The sequence below is a fragment of the Girardinichthys multiradiatus genome, chromosome 12 (assembly GCF_021462225.1).
Source record: "Girardinichthys multiradiatus isolate DD_20200921_A chromosome 12, DD_fGirMul_XY1, whole genome shotgun sequence".
Taxonomy (NCBI): domain Eukaryota; kingdom Metazoa; phylum Chordata; class Actinopteri; order Cyprinodontiformes; family Goodeidae; genus Girardinichthys; species Girardinichthys multiradiatus.
Window position 1 is genome coordinate 39,473,664 of NC_061805.1, and position 16,868 is coordinate 39,490,531.

General features: G+C 43.5%; 1 protein-coding gene across 1 annotated transcript in view; it reads right to left on the minus strand.

Moving 5' to 3' along the window:
- bmp1a (bone morphogenetic protein 1a) overlaps window positions 1-16,868 on the minus strand; it is a 64,315-nt gene that overhangs the window by 7,623 nt on the left and 39,824 nt on the right. The window contains exons 8-16 of the mRNA XM_047380227.1: window positions 15,400-15,515; window positions 14,088-14,190; window positions 8,991-9,107; window positions 8,528-8,673; window positions 8,242-8,437; window positions 7,917-8,042; window positions 5,269-5,429; window positions 255-435; window positions 20-145 (exon numbers count right to left, since the gene is read on the minus strand). Of these exons, the coding sequence (XP_047236183.1) occupies window positions 20-145; window positions 255-435; window positions 5,269-5,429; window positions 7,917-8,042; window positions 8,242-8,437; window positions 8,528-8,673; window positions 8,991-9,107; window positions 14,088-14,190; window positions 15,400-15,515 (1,272 nt within the window). The remainder of the gene's footprint in view (window positions 1-19; window positions 146-254; window positions 436-5,268; window positions 5,430-7,916; window positions 8,043-8,241; window positions 8,438-8,527; window positions 8,674-8,990; window positions 9,108-14,087; window positions 14,191-15,399; window positions 15,516-16,868) is intronic.

The following is a 16,868-nucleotide window of genomic DNA, read 5'->3' on the forward strand; positions in this document are numbered from 1 at the left end:
ATAATCTGTGGTGGAATACCTTCTTTACAGTCGTGTTTGTTCTCATGCAGCACAAAGCCGCTCCTACACTGACAGCTGTAGCTTCCAAAGGTGTTGACACACTCATGCTGGCAGCCGCCATTCTCCTTAGAGCACTCATCTTTGTCTGCAGCAAAAGAAAAATAAATATCACACTTCAACTTTTCATGCTGAATACCAGCAAATCACAACTACCAGTTGAAGATACAAAACGCATGGATTTTTAAGGGAGTTACCTGAGAAGAACTGGGCTTTAAAGCCCTTTTTGGAGACTGTGTTGTCCGATTTGAACTCTATACGCATGTTGTTGTACTGAGAGGTTATGGCTTCTGGTTTTTCTGCTCCACAGAACTTTCCGTGCAGCTTCGAGTCTGCTGAGAGCCCGCTGCGTACCTCTACGTAGTCGTACTTACAAACCTGAGCAGAGAAACAAAGCATGTGAAAAACTAAGGGAAGGTTTGCTTGGTTTCAACTACAGTCGTGCTCAAAATGATAGCAGTCCCACCATCACCAACAAGATCAATTGTTGTTTTTGATAAAAAGTATATTTCTACCTGGCCAATTATGTTCTAGTAGGTGAGGTAGAAGAATAGAAAGCCAACCGATAACATGAATGCTGTTGATTGTGTACTATGAAATAATTATTAAACTATCAAACGATAGCAGTGCAGAGTTCAATCATCGAGGTTAAACAGGTGTCAACCAAGTGTTCTTATTTAAGGATGATGGCAGCAAATGTTGTACATGCTAGTTTTTGAGTAGTCTTTTATGAAAATCTATGTAATGGGGATCATTCCAGACGTTCAGAGGAACATATAAAGAGGTGCTAAAATAATCAAAAAAGCTTTTAAATGAAAAGGCAAAATTGGCAGGCACCCAAACAAAGACTCTTCCATTGATCAGCTCCAGGGTCATCAAAGAAGGGTTACAGTTACCTGTGAGCATGGTGACAATTAGAAAACATATTTTTGAAGCTTTCTTGCTGGGGTATTTATCTGGCCAGTTAGGGCTGGTAATATCTTGAAGGTGATGGGTCAGACAAAGAGCGGTTCAAGAATCCCTCATGAGGACGAAAATATTGAGGCACGTGACATCGCCCGGTACGTCGGAGCCGGGGTCCCACCCTGGAGCCAGGCCTGGGGTCGGGACTCGCCGGAGAGCGCCTGGTGGCCGGGTTGCTCCTCGCGGGACCCGGCCGGGCCAAGCCCGAACGAGAGGCCATCCCCCAGTGGGCCCACCACCTGCAGGGGGAACCGTGAGAGACCGGTGCAAAGAGGATTGGGTGGCGGACGAAGGTGGAGACCTCAGCGGCCCGATCCCCGGATGCTTAGGCTGGCTCTACGGAGGTGGAATGTCACCTCGCTGGGGGGGACGGAGCCTGAGCTTGTGCGGGAGATCGAGAGATATCGACTAGAAATAGTCGGGCTCGCCTCCACGCACAGCGTGGGCTCTGGAACCCATCTCCTTGAGAGGGGTTGGACCCTCTTCTACTCTGGAGTGGCCCACGGGGCGAGACGGTGGGATGGTGTGGGTTTGCTTGTTGCCCCCCAGCTCAGCCGTCTCGTGTTGGGGTTTACCCCAGTGGATGAGAGGGTCGCATCCCTGCGCCTTCGGATTGGGGATAGGTCTCTGATTGTCGTCTCGGCCTATGGGCCGAGCGGTAGTGCGGAGTACCCGGTCTTCTTGGTGTCCCTGTCGGGGGTGCTGGATAGTGCCCCTCCCGGGGACTCCATTATTCTGCTGGGGGACTTCAACGCCCAAGTGGGAAATGACAGTGACACCTGGAGAGGCGTGATCGGGAGGAATGGCCTCCCCGATCTGAAACCGAGTGGTGTTTTGTTAATGGACTTCTGTGCTAGTCACGGATTGTCCATAATGAACACAGATTGTTCAGACATAAGGGTGTCCCTCAGTGCACTTGGCACCAGGACACCCTAGGCAGGAGGTCGATGATCGACTTTGTTGACATATCATCAGACCTTCGGCCGCATGTTTTAGACACTCGGGTGAAGAGAGGGGCTGAGCTGTTCACTGATCACCACCTGGTGGTGAGTTGGATCCGCTGGAGGAGGAGAAAGCCGGACAGACAGGCCCAAGCGCATAGTGAGGGTCTGCTGGGAACGCCTGGTGGGGCCCTCGGCCAGGGATGTATTCAACTCCCACCTCAGGGAGAGCTTTGACCAGATCCCGGGGGATGTTGGAGACATAGAGTCCGAGTGGACCACGTTCTCCGCATCTATTGTCGATGCTGCTGTCCGTAGCTGCGGCCGTAAGGTCTGCGGTGCCTGTCGCGGCGGCAATCCCAGAACCCGGTGGTGGACACCGGCAGTAAGGGATGCTGTCAAGCTGAAGAAGGAGTCCTATCGGCTGTGGTTGGCTTGTGGGACTCCTGAGGCGGCTGACGGGTACCGTGGGGTCAAGCGTGCTGCGGCCCGGGCTGTGGCAGAGGCAAAAACCCGGGGCTGGGAGGAGTTCGGTGAGGCCATGGAGAAGGACTACCAGTTGGCCTCGAAGCAATTCTGGCAAAATGTCCGGCGCCTCAGGAGGGGGAAGCAGTGCTTCGCCAACACTGTTTGCAGTGGGGGTGGGAGGCTGCTGACTTCATTATAGGGCGGTGGAAGGAGTACCTCGAGGATCTCCTCAATCCTGCCATCACGCATTCCCTGGTGGAAACAGAGGCTGGGGACTTGGGGTTGGACTCTTTCATCACCCAGGCTGAAGTCACTGAGGTGGTTAAAAAGCTCCGCGGTGGCAAGGCTTCGGGGGTGGATGAGATCCGCCCTGAGTACCTCAAATCTCTGGATGTTGTTGGGCTGTCATGGTTGACACGCTTCTTCAACATTGCGTGGCGGTCGGGGACAGTGCCTCTGGACTGGCAGACAGGGGTTGTGGTCCCCCTTCACCGGAGGGTGTTTTCCAACTACAGGGGGGATCACACTCCTCAGCCTCCTTGGTAAGGCCTACGCCAGGGTATTGGAGAGGAGAGTCCGGCCGATAGTTGAACCTTGGCTTCAGGAGGACCAGTGTGGTTTTCGTCCCGGCCGTGGACGACAGGGTGCTCGAGGGTTCATGAGAGTTTGCCCAACCGGTTCACATGTGTTTTGTGGATCTGGAGAAGGCATTCGACTGTGTCCCTCGTGATGCCCTGTGGGGGGTGCTCCAGGAGTATGGAATCGGGGGCCCTTTATTAGGGGCCATCCGGTCCTGGTACGAGCGGAGCAGGAGTTTGGTCCGCATTGCCGGCACTAAGACGGACCTGTTCCCGGTGCATGTTGGACTCCGGCAGGGCTGCCCTTTGTCAGCGGTCCTGTTCATAACTTCTATGGACAGGATTTCTAGACGCAGCCAAAGGCCGGAGGGGGTCTGGTTTTGGGACCAATGGATTTCGTCTCTTCTTTTTGCAGATGACGTGGTCCTGCTGGCCCCCTCTAGCCAAGACCTACAGCATGCGCTGTGGCGGTTCGCAGCCGAGTGTGAAGCGGCTGGGATGAAGATCAGCTCCTCCAAGTCCGAGGCCAAGGTACTCGACCGGAAAAGGGTGGCTTGTCCTCTTCAGGTTGGAGGGGAGTTCCTGCCTCAAGTGGAGGAGTTTAAGTACGAGTGGGGGAAAAATGGAGCGGGAGATCGACAGACGGATCGATGCGGCTGCCGCAGTAATGGGGGCACTGTGCCGGTCCGTTGTGGTGAAGAGAGAGCTGAGCCGAAAAGCAAAGCTCTCAATTTACCGGTTGGTGTACGTTCCTACCCTCACCTATGGCCATGAACATTGGGTCATGACCAAAAGAACGAGATCCCGGATACAAGCGGCTTAAATGAACTTCCTCCGTAGGATGGCCGGGCACTCCATTAGAGATAGGGTCAGGAGCTTGGCCATCTGGGAGGGGCTCGGAGTAGAGCTGCTGCTCGTCCACATCGAGAGGAGCCAGTTGAGATGGCTCGGGCATCTATACCGGATGCCTCCTGGACGCCTTCCTCGGGAGGTGTTCCAGGCACGTCCCACTGGGAGGAGGCCCAGGGGACGGCCCAGGACATGCTGGAGTGACTATGTCTCTCGGCTGGCCTGGGAACGCCTTGGGCTCCACCTGGAGGAGCTGGAGGAGGTGTCTGGGGAGAGGGATGTCTGGGCGTCTGTGCCGAGTCTGCTGCCCCCGCGACCCGGTCCTAGATAAGCGGAAGACGACGAGTACGAGTATTTTTGAAGCCACGTCATCAGCAAGAACCCCTGCGAAGAGTCAATGTTAAAAAAAAAAAAAAAACATGGACTGAAGAGGTTACAGTTTACCGAAGAACACACAGACTGACAAAAAAAGAAACAGAGCAAAATTTTTAAATTGTTTTGCAGCAGTAGTGGTCTTTATTCACTGCGTTCAGTCAAGAAACAGGCAAAGAGAGAACAGGTGAAGACACTCACCAAATGACGAGGTTGGTATTTAAACCACAGATCAAAAACAAGTAGCCACTGTGTCTGGGGCACCCACTTAGTGTTACGCCATGCGCTATCCCAAGATTGCTCTTTTTGGGTCAGTGGACAGTTTGTCAGATGATCCCTAAAAACTGAATTCAAGCCACAGTACACTGTGAAGCATGGTGGCTCAAGTATTATGGTACGGGTATGTTTCGCATAATATGGTTTAAGCCCCATTTATCATATTCCAGGGATCAGTTTGAATACATTAAAGTACTTCCAGAGGCCATGCTGCGTTATGCTGAAGAGGAAATGTCCATGAAATGCATGCTTCAACAAGACCATGACCCCAAACACACCAGTAAACGAGCTGCATCTTGGTTCCAGTCCAGCCAGATTTAGACTATGGAGCTGTGAGTTCAATCTTCACACTTTAATCCAATCCAATAGGTGACATTAAACCTTCAAATTCTGTGGCAAAACCAAGAAACGAAGAGGAATTCTGTAAGGAAATCCAATGGTTCTGGGCTAAAATACCTGATCACAGCTGCCAGAAGTTGGTCGACACAATGCAACACAGATGTGAAATGTAGACACTGGTAAATTTTTCAAACGCCTTTCAACATTGGGCAGTGTTCACATTCCATTTGTGTGTATAGAAATAAAAGCTATTGTAAAGATTTTGAGCTTTAATCACATTCTTTAAACACATTGCTGCTATTTTGAGCACAACTGTATAAAACATGGGCAGAAGGAGAGGAACATTATCTGCTGTCAGAATGGACAGATGAAAGAGCACAGAACAAACCCACCCCGTATCGACTGATAAAAACCCCAGTTCTCACGTCATTGCCCTCAGTCTCGAAGACGTCAAAGAGCAGAGTGATGCGATACTGAGTGGGGGCGACCAGTTGCCAGATGCAGTTTTTGTTGGGAGGATATTCTCTGGGCCAACCTGGGCTGGTGATTGAGCCGTTCAACTTGGTAATGAAGCCTCCGCAGGCAGCTGGACACAACACAACATGGGAAGAGACACGGACAAACATTAGGACTCAGAAGCAGTTGTGTAGACAGAAAAATGAATCTTCCTATAAAGATCCAGACAAGCTTTCTGTCAGTTCTGTAATGCACGATGTTAAAAGCGGTGACACAGAAGCCCTCACCTGACAATACCTGGCAGAAATGAATGTGCAATGCTGATCCTTAGCAACTGCATCGAAGGCTGTGTTAACACATGGAGTTATTACATGTCAAGTCATAAAAGCAACACTATCAAGCTATTTTTACCAGCCCGACAGATGTAAGACACTTTTGTCTCATTTTACTTTTTTGCTACATGTAAGCAAAAGGCTAAATCTAAAATACTATTTAATGATGTAACAAGCAACATTTCTATTATTAATACATTCTTCAACAGAAATTGTTAAGATGCAAATAATCTACAGTACAGTTGTTATCAAAATAACTGTTTATTTAATATTCATCAACAAAAGTATTCATACCATTGAACCTTTTTCACTTTCTGTATAAAAACATTTGCACGGCCCTCTTTTACTATTACCATAGAGAACAGTACTGCTATTCGCCTTTTATTTCTGCTGCTCATGTACAGGTCCTTCTCAAAATATTAGCATATTGTGATAAAGTTCATTATTTTCCATAATGTCATGATGAAAATTTAACATTCATATATTTTAGATTCATTACACACTAACTGAAATATTTCAGGTCTTTTATTGTTTTAATACGGATGATTGTGGCATACAGCTCATGAAAACCCAAAATTCCTATCTCACAAAATTTGCATATTTCATCCGACCAATAAAAGAAAAGTGTTTTTAATACAAAAAACGTCAACCTTCAAATAATCATGTACAGTTATGCACTCAATACTTGGTCGGGAATCCTTTTGCAGAAATGACTGCTTCAATGCGGCGTGGCATGGAGGCAATCAGCCTGTGGCACTGCTGAGGTCTTATGGAGGCCCAGGATGCTTCGATAGCGGCCTTTAGCTCATCCAGAGTGTTGGGTCTTGAGTCTCTCAACGTTCTCTTCACAATATCCCACAGATTCTCTATGGGGTTCAGGTCAGGAGAGTTGGCAGGCCAATTGAGCACAGTGATACCATGGTCAGTAAACCATTTACCAGTGGTTTTGGCACTATGAGCAGGTGCCAGGTCGTGCTGAAAAATGAAATCTTCATCTCCATAAAGCTTTTCAGCAGATGGAAGCATGAAGTGCTCCAAAATCCCCTGATAGCTAGCTGCATTGACCCTGCCCTTGATAAAACACAGTGGACCAACACCAGCAGCTGACACGGCACCCCAGACCATCACTGACTGTGGGTACTTGACACTGGACTTCTGGCATTTTGGCATTTCCTTCTCCCCAGTCTTCCTCCAGACTCTGGCACCTTGATTTCCGAATGACACGCAGAATTTGCTTTCATCCGAAAAAAGTACTTTGGACCACTGAGCAACAGTCCAGTGCTGCTTCTCTGTAGCCCAGGTCTGGGGAATGCGGCACCTGTAGCCCATTTCCTGCACACGCCTGTGCACGATGGCTCTGGATGTTTCTACTCCAGACTCAGTCCACTGGTTCCGCAGGTCCCCCAAGGTCTGGAATCGGTCCTTCTCCACAATCTTCCTCAGGGTCCGGTCACCTCTTCTCATTGTGCAGCGTTTTCTGCCACACTTTTTCCTTCCCACAGACTTCCCACAAGGTGCCTTGATACAGCACTCTGGGAACAGCCTATTCGTTCAGAAATTTATTTCTGTGTCTTACCCTCTTGCTTGAGGGTGTCAATAGTGGCCTTCTGGACAGCAGTCAGGTCGGCAGTCTTACCCATGATTGGGGTTTTGAGTGATGAACCAGGCTGGGAGTTTTAAAGGCCTCAGGAATATTTTGCAGGTGTTTAGAGTTAACTCGTTGATTCAGATGATTAGGTTCATAGCTCGTTTAGAGACCCTTTTAATGATATGCTAATTTTGTGAGATAGGAATTTTAGGTTTTCATGAGCTGTATGCCAAAATCATCCGTATTAAGACAATAAAAGACCTGAAATATTTCAGTTAGTGTGCAATGAATCTAAAATATGTGAATGTTAAATTTTCATCATGCCATTATGGAAAATAATGAACTTTATCACAATATGCAAATTTTTTGAGAAGGACCTGTATAACACCCAAGATGGAGTGACACCAGTCTTCCTCTAGGGGCAGCAATGGAATAAGTGGTTTTATGGTGCAGCTTGTAAACTAGCATTTAGGTCCTAAAGTAACCTATAATTGGAGACAGAAATAAAGCTTGTTTTATTCTGTCACAAATCTCTAAAAATGTAGTGCCCCTACCAGTGCACTCCACTCAGCTGGGATCTTTTCAGGTGCTTATGAATGACTGTACTTATTTTATTTGGGTGGGTAAGTGTGTAAAGCGTTTTAGGATGTAAATGACATGTTGAGCAGGGCTGCCAGCCGTCTTCCCCTGTACTTACCCTCACAGCTGCGCTTGTCAGCAGCCAGCTCATACCCTGGATCACAGGCACACTTGTAGCTGCCCAGGGTGTTGACACAGCGTTGCTCACAGCGACCATTGTCTGGTTTGGAGCACTCATCCGTCTCTGAAAACACAAAGACATGTTAGGGACCTTTAGGCTGTTTCTCAATGGAGAAACCATCCAAAGCAACACATGAGTCGCTCAAAGCTGGTCGCAAAGAGCACACGAGTACAAGCAGGACACATCTGAGAAATTAATGATTCCTGGAATAAGTTATTTTTTCCTGGAACACGCTGGATATTGAACCTCTCTGACCCCTTACCTTTGAAGAAATTGGCAGCGAAGCCAGCTTTGTTGACGGAGCCATCTGAAACAAATTTCATCCACAGATGGTTGGAGCTCGTTTTAATGTCATCCGGCTTGTCGTATCCACAGAAACGGCCCAGCAAAGGGCTGTTTTCAGAGAGCCCATCACGCACCTCTAAGTAATCATATGCACAGCTGTCATGTCTTTCAATCTGAGGATGGAAGCAGAGTTTGGTATCAAAGAAGGAGCATATTACTTGTTTAATACACTCAAGTAAAGCGAAGGAAACAGGAGGGCGTACCTCAAAAGACTGGAAGGTTAAGCCAACATGGAAGCCCTGACTAACAGAAATCTTCCATATACAAACTTTATTGGGCCTGTAGTCATCAGGGTAGTTCGGGGACTGAATCTGGCCATTGTCCCGCTTCACTTCACCACCACAGATGGCTGCATAATAGAAAAAAATTAAAAAAGGTATTTCAACAGCAACATGACTAAAAAAAGCAGCAGAAAGTCAAACGTCCTTATTGTAGATAAATTTACACAAATACTAGAGGCATAAATACACATCATCTATGTGCAAAATGTGGAAACCATGAAACCTAATATAAAATCTGATTAATGCAACTTAATGTGCTTGACACATCAGTATCAGGAAGTCCAAATGCAGTGCATGTTGCTGCAGCAGCATTCAGCCACATTTTTAAAACGTGGCTATGATATCACTCAACATCCAAGGAACAGGCACAGGGAAAATTGTTTACCCTCATAGACAGCAGAGAAACCCTTCCCGACCCAGTTACTGCTGCTGCGGAACTCAATCCACAATCGGCTGTCGGTGGAGATGATTGGCTCGGGCAGCTTATCGCCACAGAATCGACCTGTATCAAAAGTTAAAGAACAAAGATTTAGCTGGAGAGTAGATTATCATGATCTCCTGACATCTTCACTGAAACATATTTCAGGTGCATCCAAATACATTAGAATATAATCAAAATAGTACATTTAATTTAATGATTGAATTAAAAAAGTGAAACTCCATTATTACATAGATCCACACCATACAGAGTGATGTATTTGAAGTGATTATTTCTGTTACTTTTCATGATTATGGCTTCCAGCAAATGGAAAACCAAAATTATGGATCTTCGAAAATAAGGATATTTAATGAGACAGATAAATGCAGAAATGTTATGTTGTGTCCATGTTATGGCCAACAAAACCATGGGGGAGACTGCTGACTTGACAGTTGTCCAGTAGACAATCACTGACACCCTCCACCAGGAAAAAAAAGCCACAAAAAGGTCCTTGCTGTAGAAGCTGGCTGTTCAGAGTGCTGTATCCAAGCGTATTAATCGAAAGTTGAGTGGAAGGAAAAGGTGTTGTCTAAGGAAAAAGGGCACAACAAACAGAGATAAGTGCAGCCTTTAGAGGATTTTAAAGTAAGGCTCACTGATGGGTTTGGGGGAGATTCACAAGGTGCGGACTGCAGCTGTAGTCAGTAGCTTCACGAACCACCACACAAAGACTAATCCAGCAGACATGGTCTACAACTGTCGCATCAAGGTGATACTGAATCAGAGGCGACATCAGAAGCGTCTTACCTGGGCTAAGGAGAAAAAGTACTGGACAGCTGTACATTGGTCCAAAATCCTCTTTCAGATGAAAGTAAAAAATGAACCTGCATTTCATTTGGAAATCTAGGTCCCAAAGTCTGAAGGAAGATTGGAGAAGCCCAGAATCCAAGTTGCTTTTGGTCTACTAAGTCTTATTAAGTCAGTGCAGCCATCTACCAGGACATTTTAGATGATTTCTTTAATTGTCCCTCTGCTGACAAGCTTTATGGAGATGCTGATTTCATTCTCCAGCAGGCCTTGGCACCTGCTCACACTGCCAAAAGTGCCAACACAGACTTATATCATGTTTTAATGACCATGGTATCACTGTGCTTGATGGGCCAGCAAACTGCTCTCATCTAAACAGCATAAAGAATCTATGGAGTACTGTCAAGAGGAAGGTGAGAGGCAGCAGACCCAACAATGCAGAGAAGCTAAAGGCCACTATTAAACCCACCTGACCTTACTTAACACCTCAGCAAAATCACAGGCTTATTGCCTCCATGCCAAGCTGCACTGATGCAGTAATTTATGCAAACATAGGTATTGAGTGCATGTATTGTACTGTACATGGACATACTTTACAGTAGGCTGACATTTCAGGATTATAAACCTTTCATTGGTTTTACGTAGTATTCAAATTTTTTCGAGAAACAAAATTGTTTGTTATTATTAGGTGTAAGCTATCATGAAAGTGTTTAGTAATAAACACATGTGTGTAATAAGTTATAATTTTCGCTTTTTCAATCAAGGTACTAAAATATATCACCATTTTCTTTTTGAAATTTTTATTTATTATCCAATAGTCTTATATTAACATGTATACAGATTCATCCTTATCCCAGTTTACATTTTACATCTTATTTGCATCACATTTATACAATTCTTGCTTTTGGACATTTAATCCTCATTAATTATACATATTGTTTAGTTTCGACTCTGCCTCAAATCATCTGGGGACTATCTGCAAAGGGAAAGACTAACAAATACAACTCCTTCGGATAAACAATGGCCCCATTAATAAAGGTTAATATACATTAACTACAGCTATAAACATTTAAATCCACAATAATTACAATGAAAGTCATAACATTAGGCATATATATATAAAAATAGCTTCATAGTACATAGTAGTAATCGTACTCACTCTATTCCAAAGACCCTTATACTAATGTACAAGCATGTAAATAACGGTGACAGGATTCCAATATGAATCTTTTTATTGGTTTCCATTTTGCTTAAACGTCTTCTCCTTAAATTGTAGTCTAGCTGTTGTTTTTTCCATAGTATAGATCTTTTTAACTCTATCTCTCCACTGCATAATGCTGGGAGGATGTGGACTCAGCCAGGCAGATGTAATACATTTCTTAGCCATCGGAAGCAAGACTCTAATTAAGTACTTATTACCTTTGCTTATCCTATCTGAAGAAATTACTCCCAGAATGTATACAGATGGTTCCAAGTCTAAAAGAATGCCTAAATCGCTTTTCATATCTGTTTGTACATCTTCCCAGAATTTGACCACTTTTGGACAATCGCAAAATATATGAGTAAAGTCTCCCACCCCACCACAATTTCTCCAGCAAAACCGAGAAACCCTACTACTGTATCTAGATGTGATGATTGGAGTGCTAAAAAAACGCATCTTAACTTTCCAGTCAAACTCCCTCCATGTCGGGCTATTAGTTAATTTATATCCTGAGCAAAATGTTTCCTCCCATTCTTCATCTGTTATCGTCATATTAGCCTCCAACTCCCATTTCTCTTTAATCTCTGTATTTTTAATATGAGATTCATATTGTAGGCTTTTGTATAGCTTTGAAATCAGGCCTTTTTTAAGTTTACCTTTTGCTATTGACAGTAAAGTTTCTTCGATCTTAGTCATATCTATTGCAGTTCTCTGCCATTCCTTATGAGTTTGAAGATTGTGCCTGAGTTGGAGATATCTATAGAAGTCCGTTTTCTGTATATTAAATTCCCTCTGAATCTGTTGAAAAGATTTCATCGTTGGTCCTATAAAAAGCTCTGTCAGTCATTTTCTACCGCTTATTCCATAGTGGGTCGCGGGGAAGCTGGTGCCTAATATCTCCAGCAGTCTATGGGCGAGAGGCGGGGTACACCCTGGATAGGTCTCCAGTCCATCGCAGGGCAACACACAAACAACCACGCACACAATCATTCATACACCTAAGGGCAATTTAGAGTTACCAATTAACCTAACAGGCATGTCTTTGGACTGTGGGAGGAAGCCGGAATACCCGGTGAGAACCCACACATGCACGGGGAGAACATGCAAACTCCATGCAGAAAGACCCCCGGCTGGGAATTGAACCCAGGACCTTCTTGCTGCAAGGCAACAGTGCTACCGACTGCGCCACCGTGCAGCCCATACCCTGCCTCTCACCCATAGACTGCTGGAGATAGGCATCAGCTCCCCCACAACCCCTATAAAAAGCTGTGTTATAAATATCAAGCCCCCGTTAGACCATCTCTCAAACCCTGCATCCATAGTAGCTGGGATAAAATCGGGATTCTTAGCTATTCTTGCAATTTTTGATATAGAATCAGGTAATTTAAATACCTTTTTTATCCATGACCATATATTAATTGTTTCCTTAATACAGCAGTTTTGAATCTTAAGATTTTTTCTAACAATCTTTGTTGTAAATGGTAGTGTATCTAGAGCTAGGTTTGGGCAGGCCCTTTGTTCCATATCTAGCCATCCATAGAGCTACGGCTCTTAGTTGAGCGGCCCAGAAATATTTCCTCAAATCCGGCTAGGTCTTTTACAATTTCATTCATCAGTTTTCCATAATTTGCTTTCAATAATTACGAAATTTGAGGTGTGACGGTTACACCCAGATATCTAAACCCTTTATCGGTCCATTTGAACTCCACTTCTTTTAGTCATGTAGGACTTTCACCTGATAACATCATTGCTACTGATTTGCTTTCATTAGTCATATATCCAGAAATATTTCCGTATTCTCTAAGACTCACTAGTAGTGCTGGTACTGACCAGTTTGGTTCCGTTAAGAGTACTAATAGATCATCGGCGAACAGCGATATTTTATGAAATCACTTTCACCCATTCCACAACTTGTTGTGAAAACCCAAAGGCCAGCAATGTCTATTATAGAAAGCTCAATCTTACCCTATCAAAAGCTTTTTGGGCATCCAAACTAATCAGAAGAGAGGGTTGTGGGCTAAGTTTCATCTGTGACATCATATTTAATATCCTTCCAATATCATTTGCTCCCTGCCTGCCTGGTATAAATCCTGTTTGGTCTGGATTGATCAATTTGTTTATATATTTTTGCATTCTTTGCGCTATTATACTCGTTAAGATTTTTAAGTCATTGCATAGTAAGCTCACGGGTCTATATCCTTCACACATAGTTGGGTCTTTACCATCCTTATGTATTACTGATATAATGGCTTCAGACCACGTTTTAGGTGGGTCTCCTGTCGTTAGTGCATAATTAAATACCTTACTTAAGGCTGTTGTTAATTTTTCTTTAAATGTTTTGTAGAACTCTTCTGGCAGTCCGTTTTTTCCATGGAGATTTGTTATTTTTAAGATTTTTAATGACACTCAAAATTTCCTATGAAATTATTGGTCGAGTCATTTCCAGTGTTTCTTCTTCCGACCGCGTTGGAAGATTAATTCCTTTGAGAAAAGAGGATATTTCTTTTTCTTGGGTTGTTGTGTTTGTATCATCATATAGTTTTCTGTAATACTCTGCAAACGCTTCAGCCATTTCTCCGGGTTGTGTCCTATCCTGCAAACTTGAGGGATGTTTTATTTTAGTAACATATCTATTTGATTGGGCTTTTCTAAGTTGAAATGCCAGTAGACGACTTGCCCTATTTCCCATTTCATAATATCTTATATATTACCATTTTGATGAAATTCTAATTGATTCACCTATGTCTGTATAGTGAAGGTTTGTTGTATCTCTGAAACTAAAACCAAGGCTTTGTTCTAATCCTGGCCTATACAGATTTTATGGTTTTCCTTAATGTCTAACCTGCAAATTCCAAACTTGACTGCCTCAAAACCAATAATACGGGGTCTCATAGTAGTCACGGATGAAGAAAGGTTTTAACCACTCAAAGTACTTAACTCTGAATTTCTGCTTTTCCAATGAAGAGTAAGTATCTTTGAATTTTGGACTGCTAGTTACACGGTTCATATTACCTAATGTTTGTTCACACAGTTTCATTATCTGCAAATAACCTGACCTTTGAGTGGGGCCTTCCTCCAGTATCCATCCCGGATCTCCACATGATCATACCAACATAGGTGACTCCTGTACAGATCCATGGAGGTGAAGTTCAAGATGATCTTCAAAACAAAGAAAGCACGGTTAATATATGTGAAGAACACCTATGATTTTATGTAATAGACCAACACAGCAGTGAATAATTGTGAAGTGAAAGGAAAATAATATATGATTTTCTGATTATTTTTTATTAGTTTTTTGGGTTTTTTTTTTAACAAATAAAAGCATACCATGCATGTTTGCTCAGCCCCCAAGATTAGAGAATTTGTGGAATCACCTTTTGGATGGATCCAATCTGACTCAGTCGAGATATTTTCAGTCATTTTAAAGTCTTGGCACAGATTCTAAATTGTAATTGTGTTTGAACTTTGACTGGGCCATTCTAACACATGAATATGCTTTGATCTAAAACATTCTACCAAAGCTCTGCCTGTATGTTAATGTTGCTTTGGTGCTGGAAGGTGAATCTCTTATTTACAGTGCTCTTTGAGATGTTGAGAGTTTGGGATTTTGTTTTCTAATCTAACTCTGCTTTAAATATCTGCACAACCTCTAACTTGTCTACATGGAACTGCTAAATCTATTCTAGGATTAAATTACACCCAGGTGAGCTCTAATTAGGTGTGTTCCAAGGACAAATGTCTGCACTAGATTTTATTCAGGGGTATCGGACAGTACTGATGTACGACACACTTTCATACTTTCATTTGTAAATAATTTGTAAAGCCATGAATCATTTTCTCTCCACTTTGTGAATAATTGCCTATAACATAAAACCAATAAAACGAGTACTTTTCTAAAGCTCTGTAAAATGTTGGCATCTTAAAGCTCAACTCTAAATATGATCACAATGTATCACATTGACACAAGCTGAATGTGAGTTTGTTAGGGGTAGTGTTATATTTTTAACTTTTTATGGTTTTACCATAAATTATCAGGAGGCAGATACTTTTTCTGTCTTTAGAACAAAACGAAATGTTATCACTGAATGCAGATATAAATAGCACATTTAAAAACCATTATCCTTATGTTCTAAAGAGCATCAAGAAGTGTGGACTTTGGCAATACTCATAGATCTGCAGCTATCATATTTATTAGCAGGACAAAGGTTTTTTGTTTACAAGACCTCTACAATTTTCTTCCCATGGAACATCCCGATTGAGCCATAATTAGATAATGGCAGCAGAGTAAGTTAAGCGCAATTTAAGCAGTCAATGGTCCTTGTTTTGAAGAATCTTAAAGTTGTTCTGGTACTGTCTATATGTTCATACCTTTTCCCCTGGTGTGACTGATATTCTCCAGATGCAGTGCATGTAGGCTGAGTATCCGTTAGGGAAGCCAGGGGAGGAGAAGTTCCCGCTGCTGTCCTGCAGACTGTCCCCACATTCTGTGCAAAGACACAGGCACAAAGGTAAAGGACCTAGCCGACAACAAGACGCACAGCAAAATGGCTTTGGATAAGTTCTGAAATGACCCCGTCCTTCCACACATGCACACAGAAACGTAGCTTCAGAGGCAGATGCTGGATTATATCACTGGATGTGACACAAAGAGCAGCACTTTAATGTTTATAGGCACATCTGCTGATAATATCATCTTCATCGCTGCATCTCACCAGCAGCTTCCTCCCCCCATACACTCCAGATGATGATTACACAAAGGAGAAAAGAGTGTGTGTAATACACTGTCTATGAGAATCCACTGAAAATAAACCTGGTGCTCTATAAATAACAACGCCCCCTGGGGGAGGTGATGCATTATGTACGTGTTGCCAGTGGGAAAACAAAAGCCCTTAGTTTGACTGGCAAGACATGAGCGTTCAAGAGTGTATGGATTTATTCCAAGTACCATCCTCAGACTCATGAAGCTTCCTGCCAAGAGGCGGAAAGATGTGTTTAATTAAGTCACAGAGGGACAACCAGAGAGTAGTCAGCTGTCTTCAGCTGTCCATCTCAGGGACTGTTAATGCATTCACAGCTGAAACTGTTATTTCACCTTAATACCAGTTAGGAAAACATCTTTTCCTTTTGAGGATTGTGTCTAAGCAATAACTCTACCAGCTGAGCTTCCAGTGGAGTGTGATAATATTTGGCAGAGGTATTCCAATCTTAAACCAATAACCAGCCCACAGGGAAAAAACTAGGGATGAAAAACAGTGAGGAATGCTTTGTGAATGCGAGACATGAGGCTCTTTAAGCGTTTTTCCCCAACAGCACGTGGAGAGACTCACTCATTCTCTTCAATGTATCCCGCATCATTCATTCTTCCTCAGAAGGCTGAGTTAGTTGGGATTAATAGGGCTGAATGGTGCACTAAAACTTTAACTTCATTACAATAAAAATCCCATGGGCTGGTCCATCTGTGGTGACCCAGCTCTCTTAATTTGCTAAGATTCAAAGAAAGATTGAATACATGCAGTGAACTCACATGTTTTCAGGACACAGCTTTTCTTTTTTCCTTGCAAATGTAATCATACGCTTTTAACTTTTTTACTTTTTGGCACGTTACAACCACAATATTCAATGTAGTTTCTTGGTATTTATGTGACAGACCAACACCGAACAGAGCATAAATGTTCCATAAGAGGACAATGATGAATGGATTTTATTTTTCAAAAACAAAAATCTGTTGAGTCAGGTGTACATCCAGTAATCAGGTCCCCTGAGTCAATAATTTGTACAATCTATTGCTGCAATTACACAATTAATATTTTGGTATGTCTCCACCAGCTTTTCCCCAG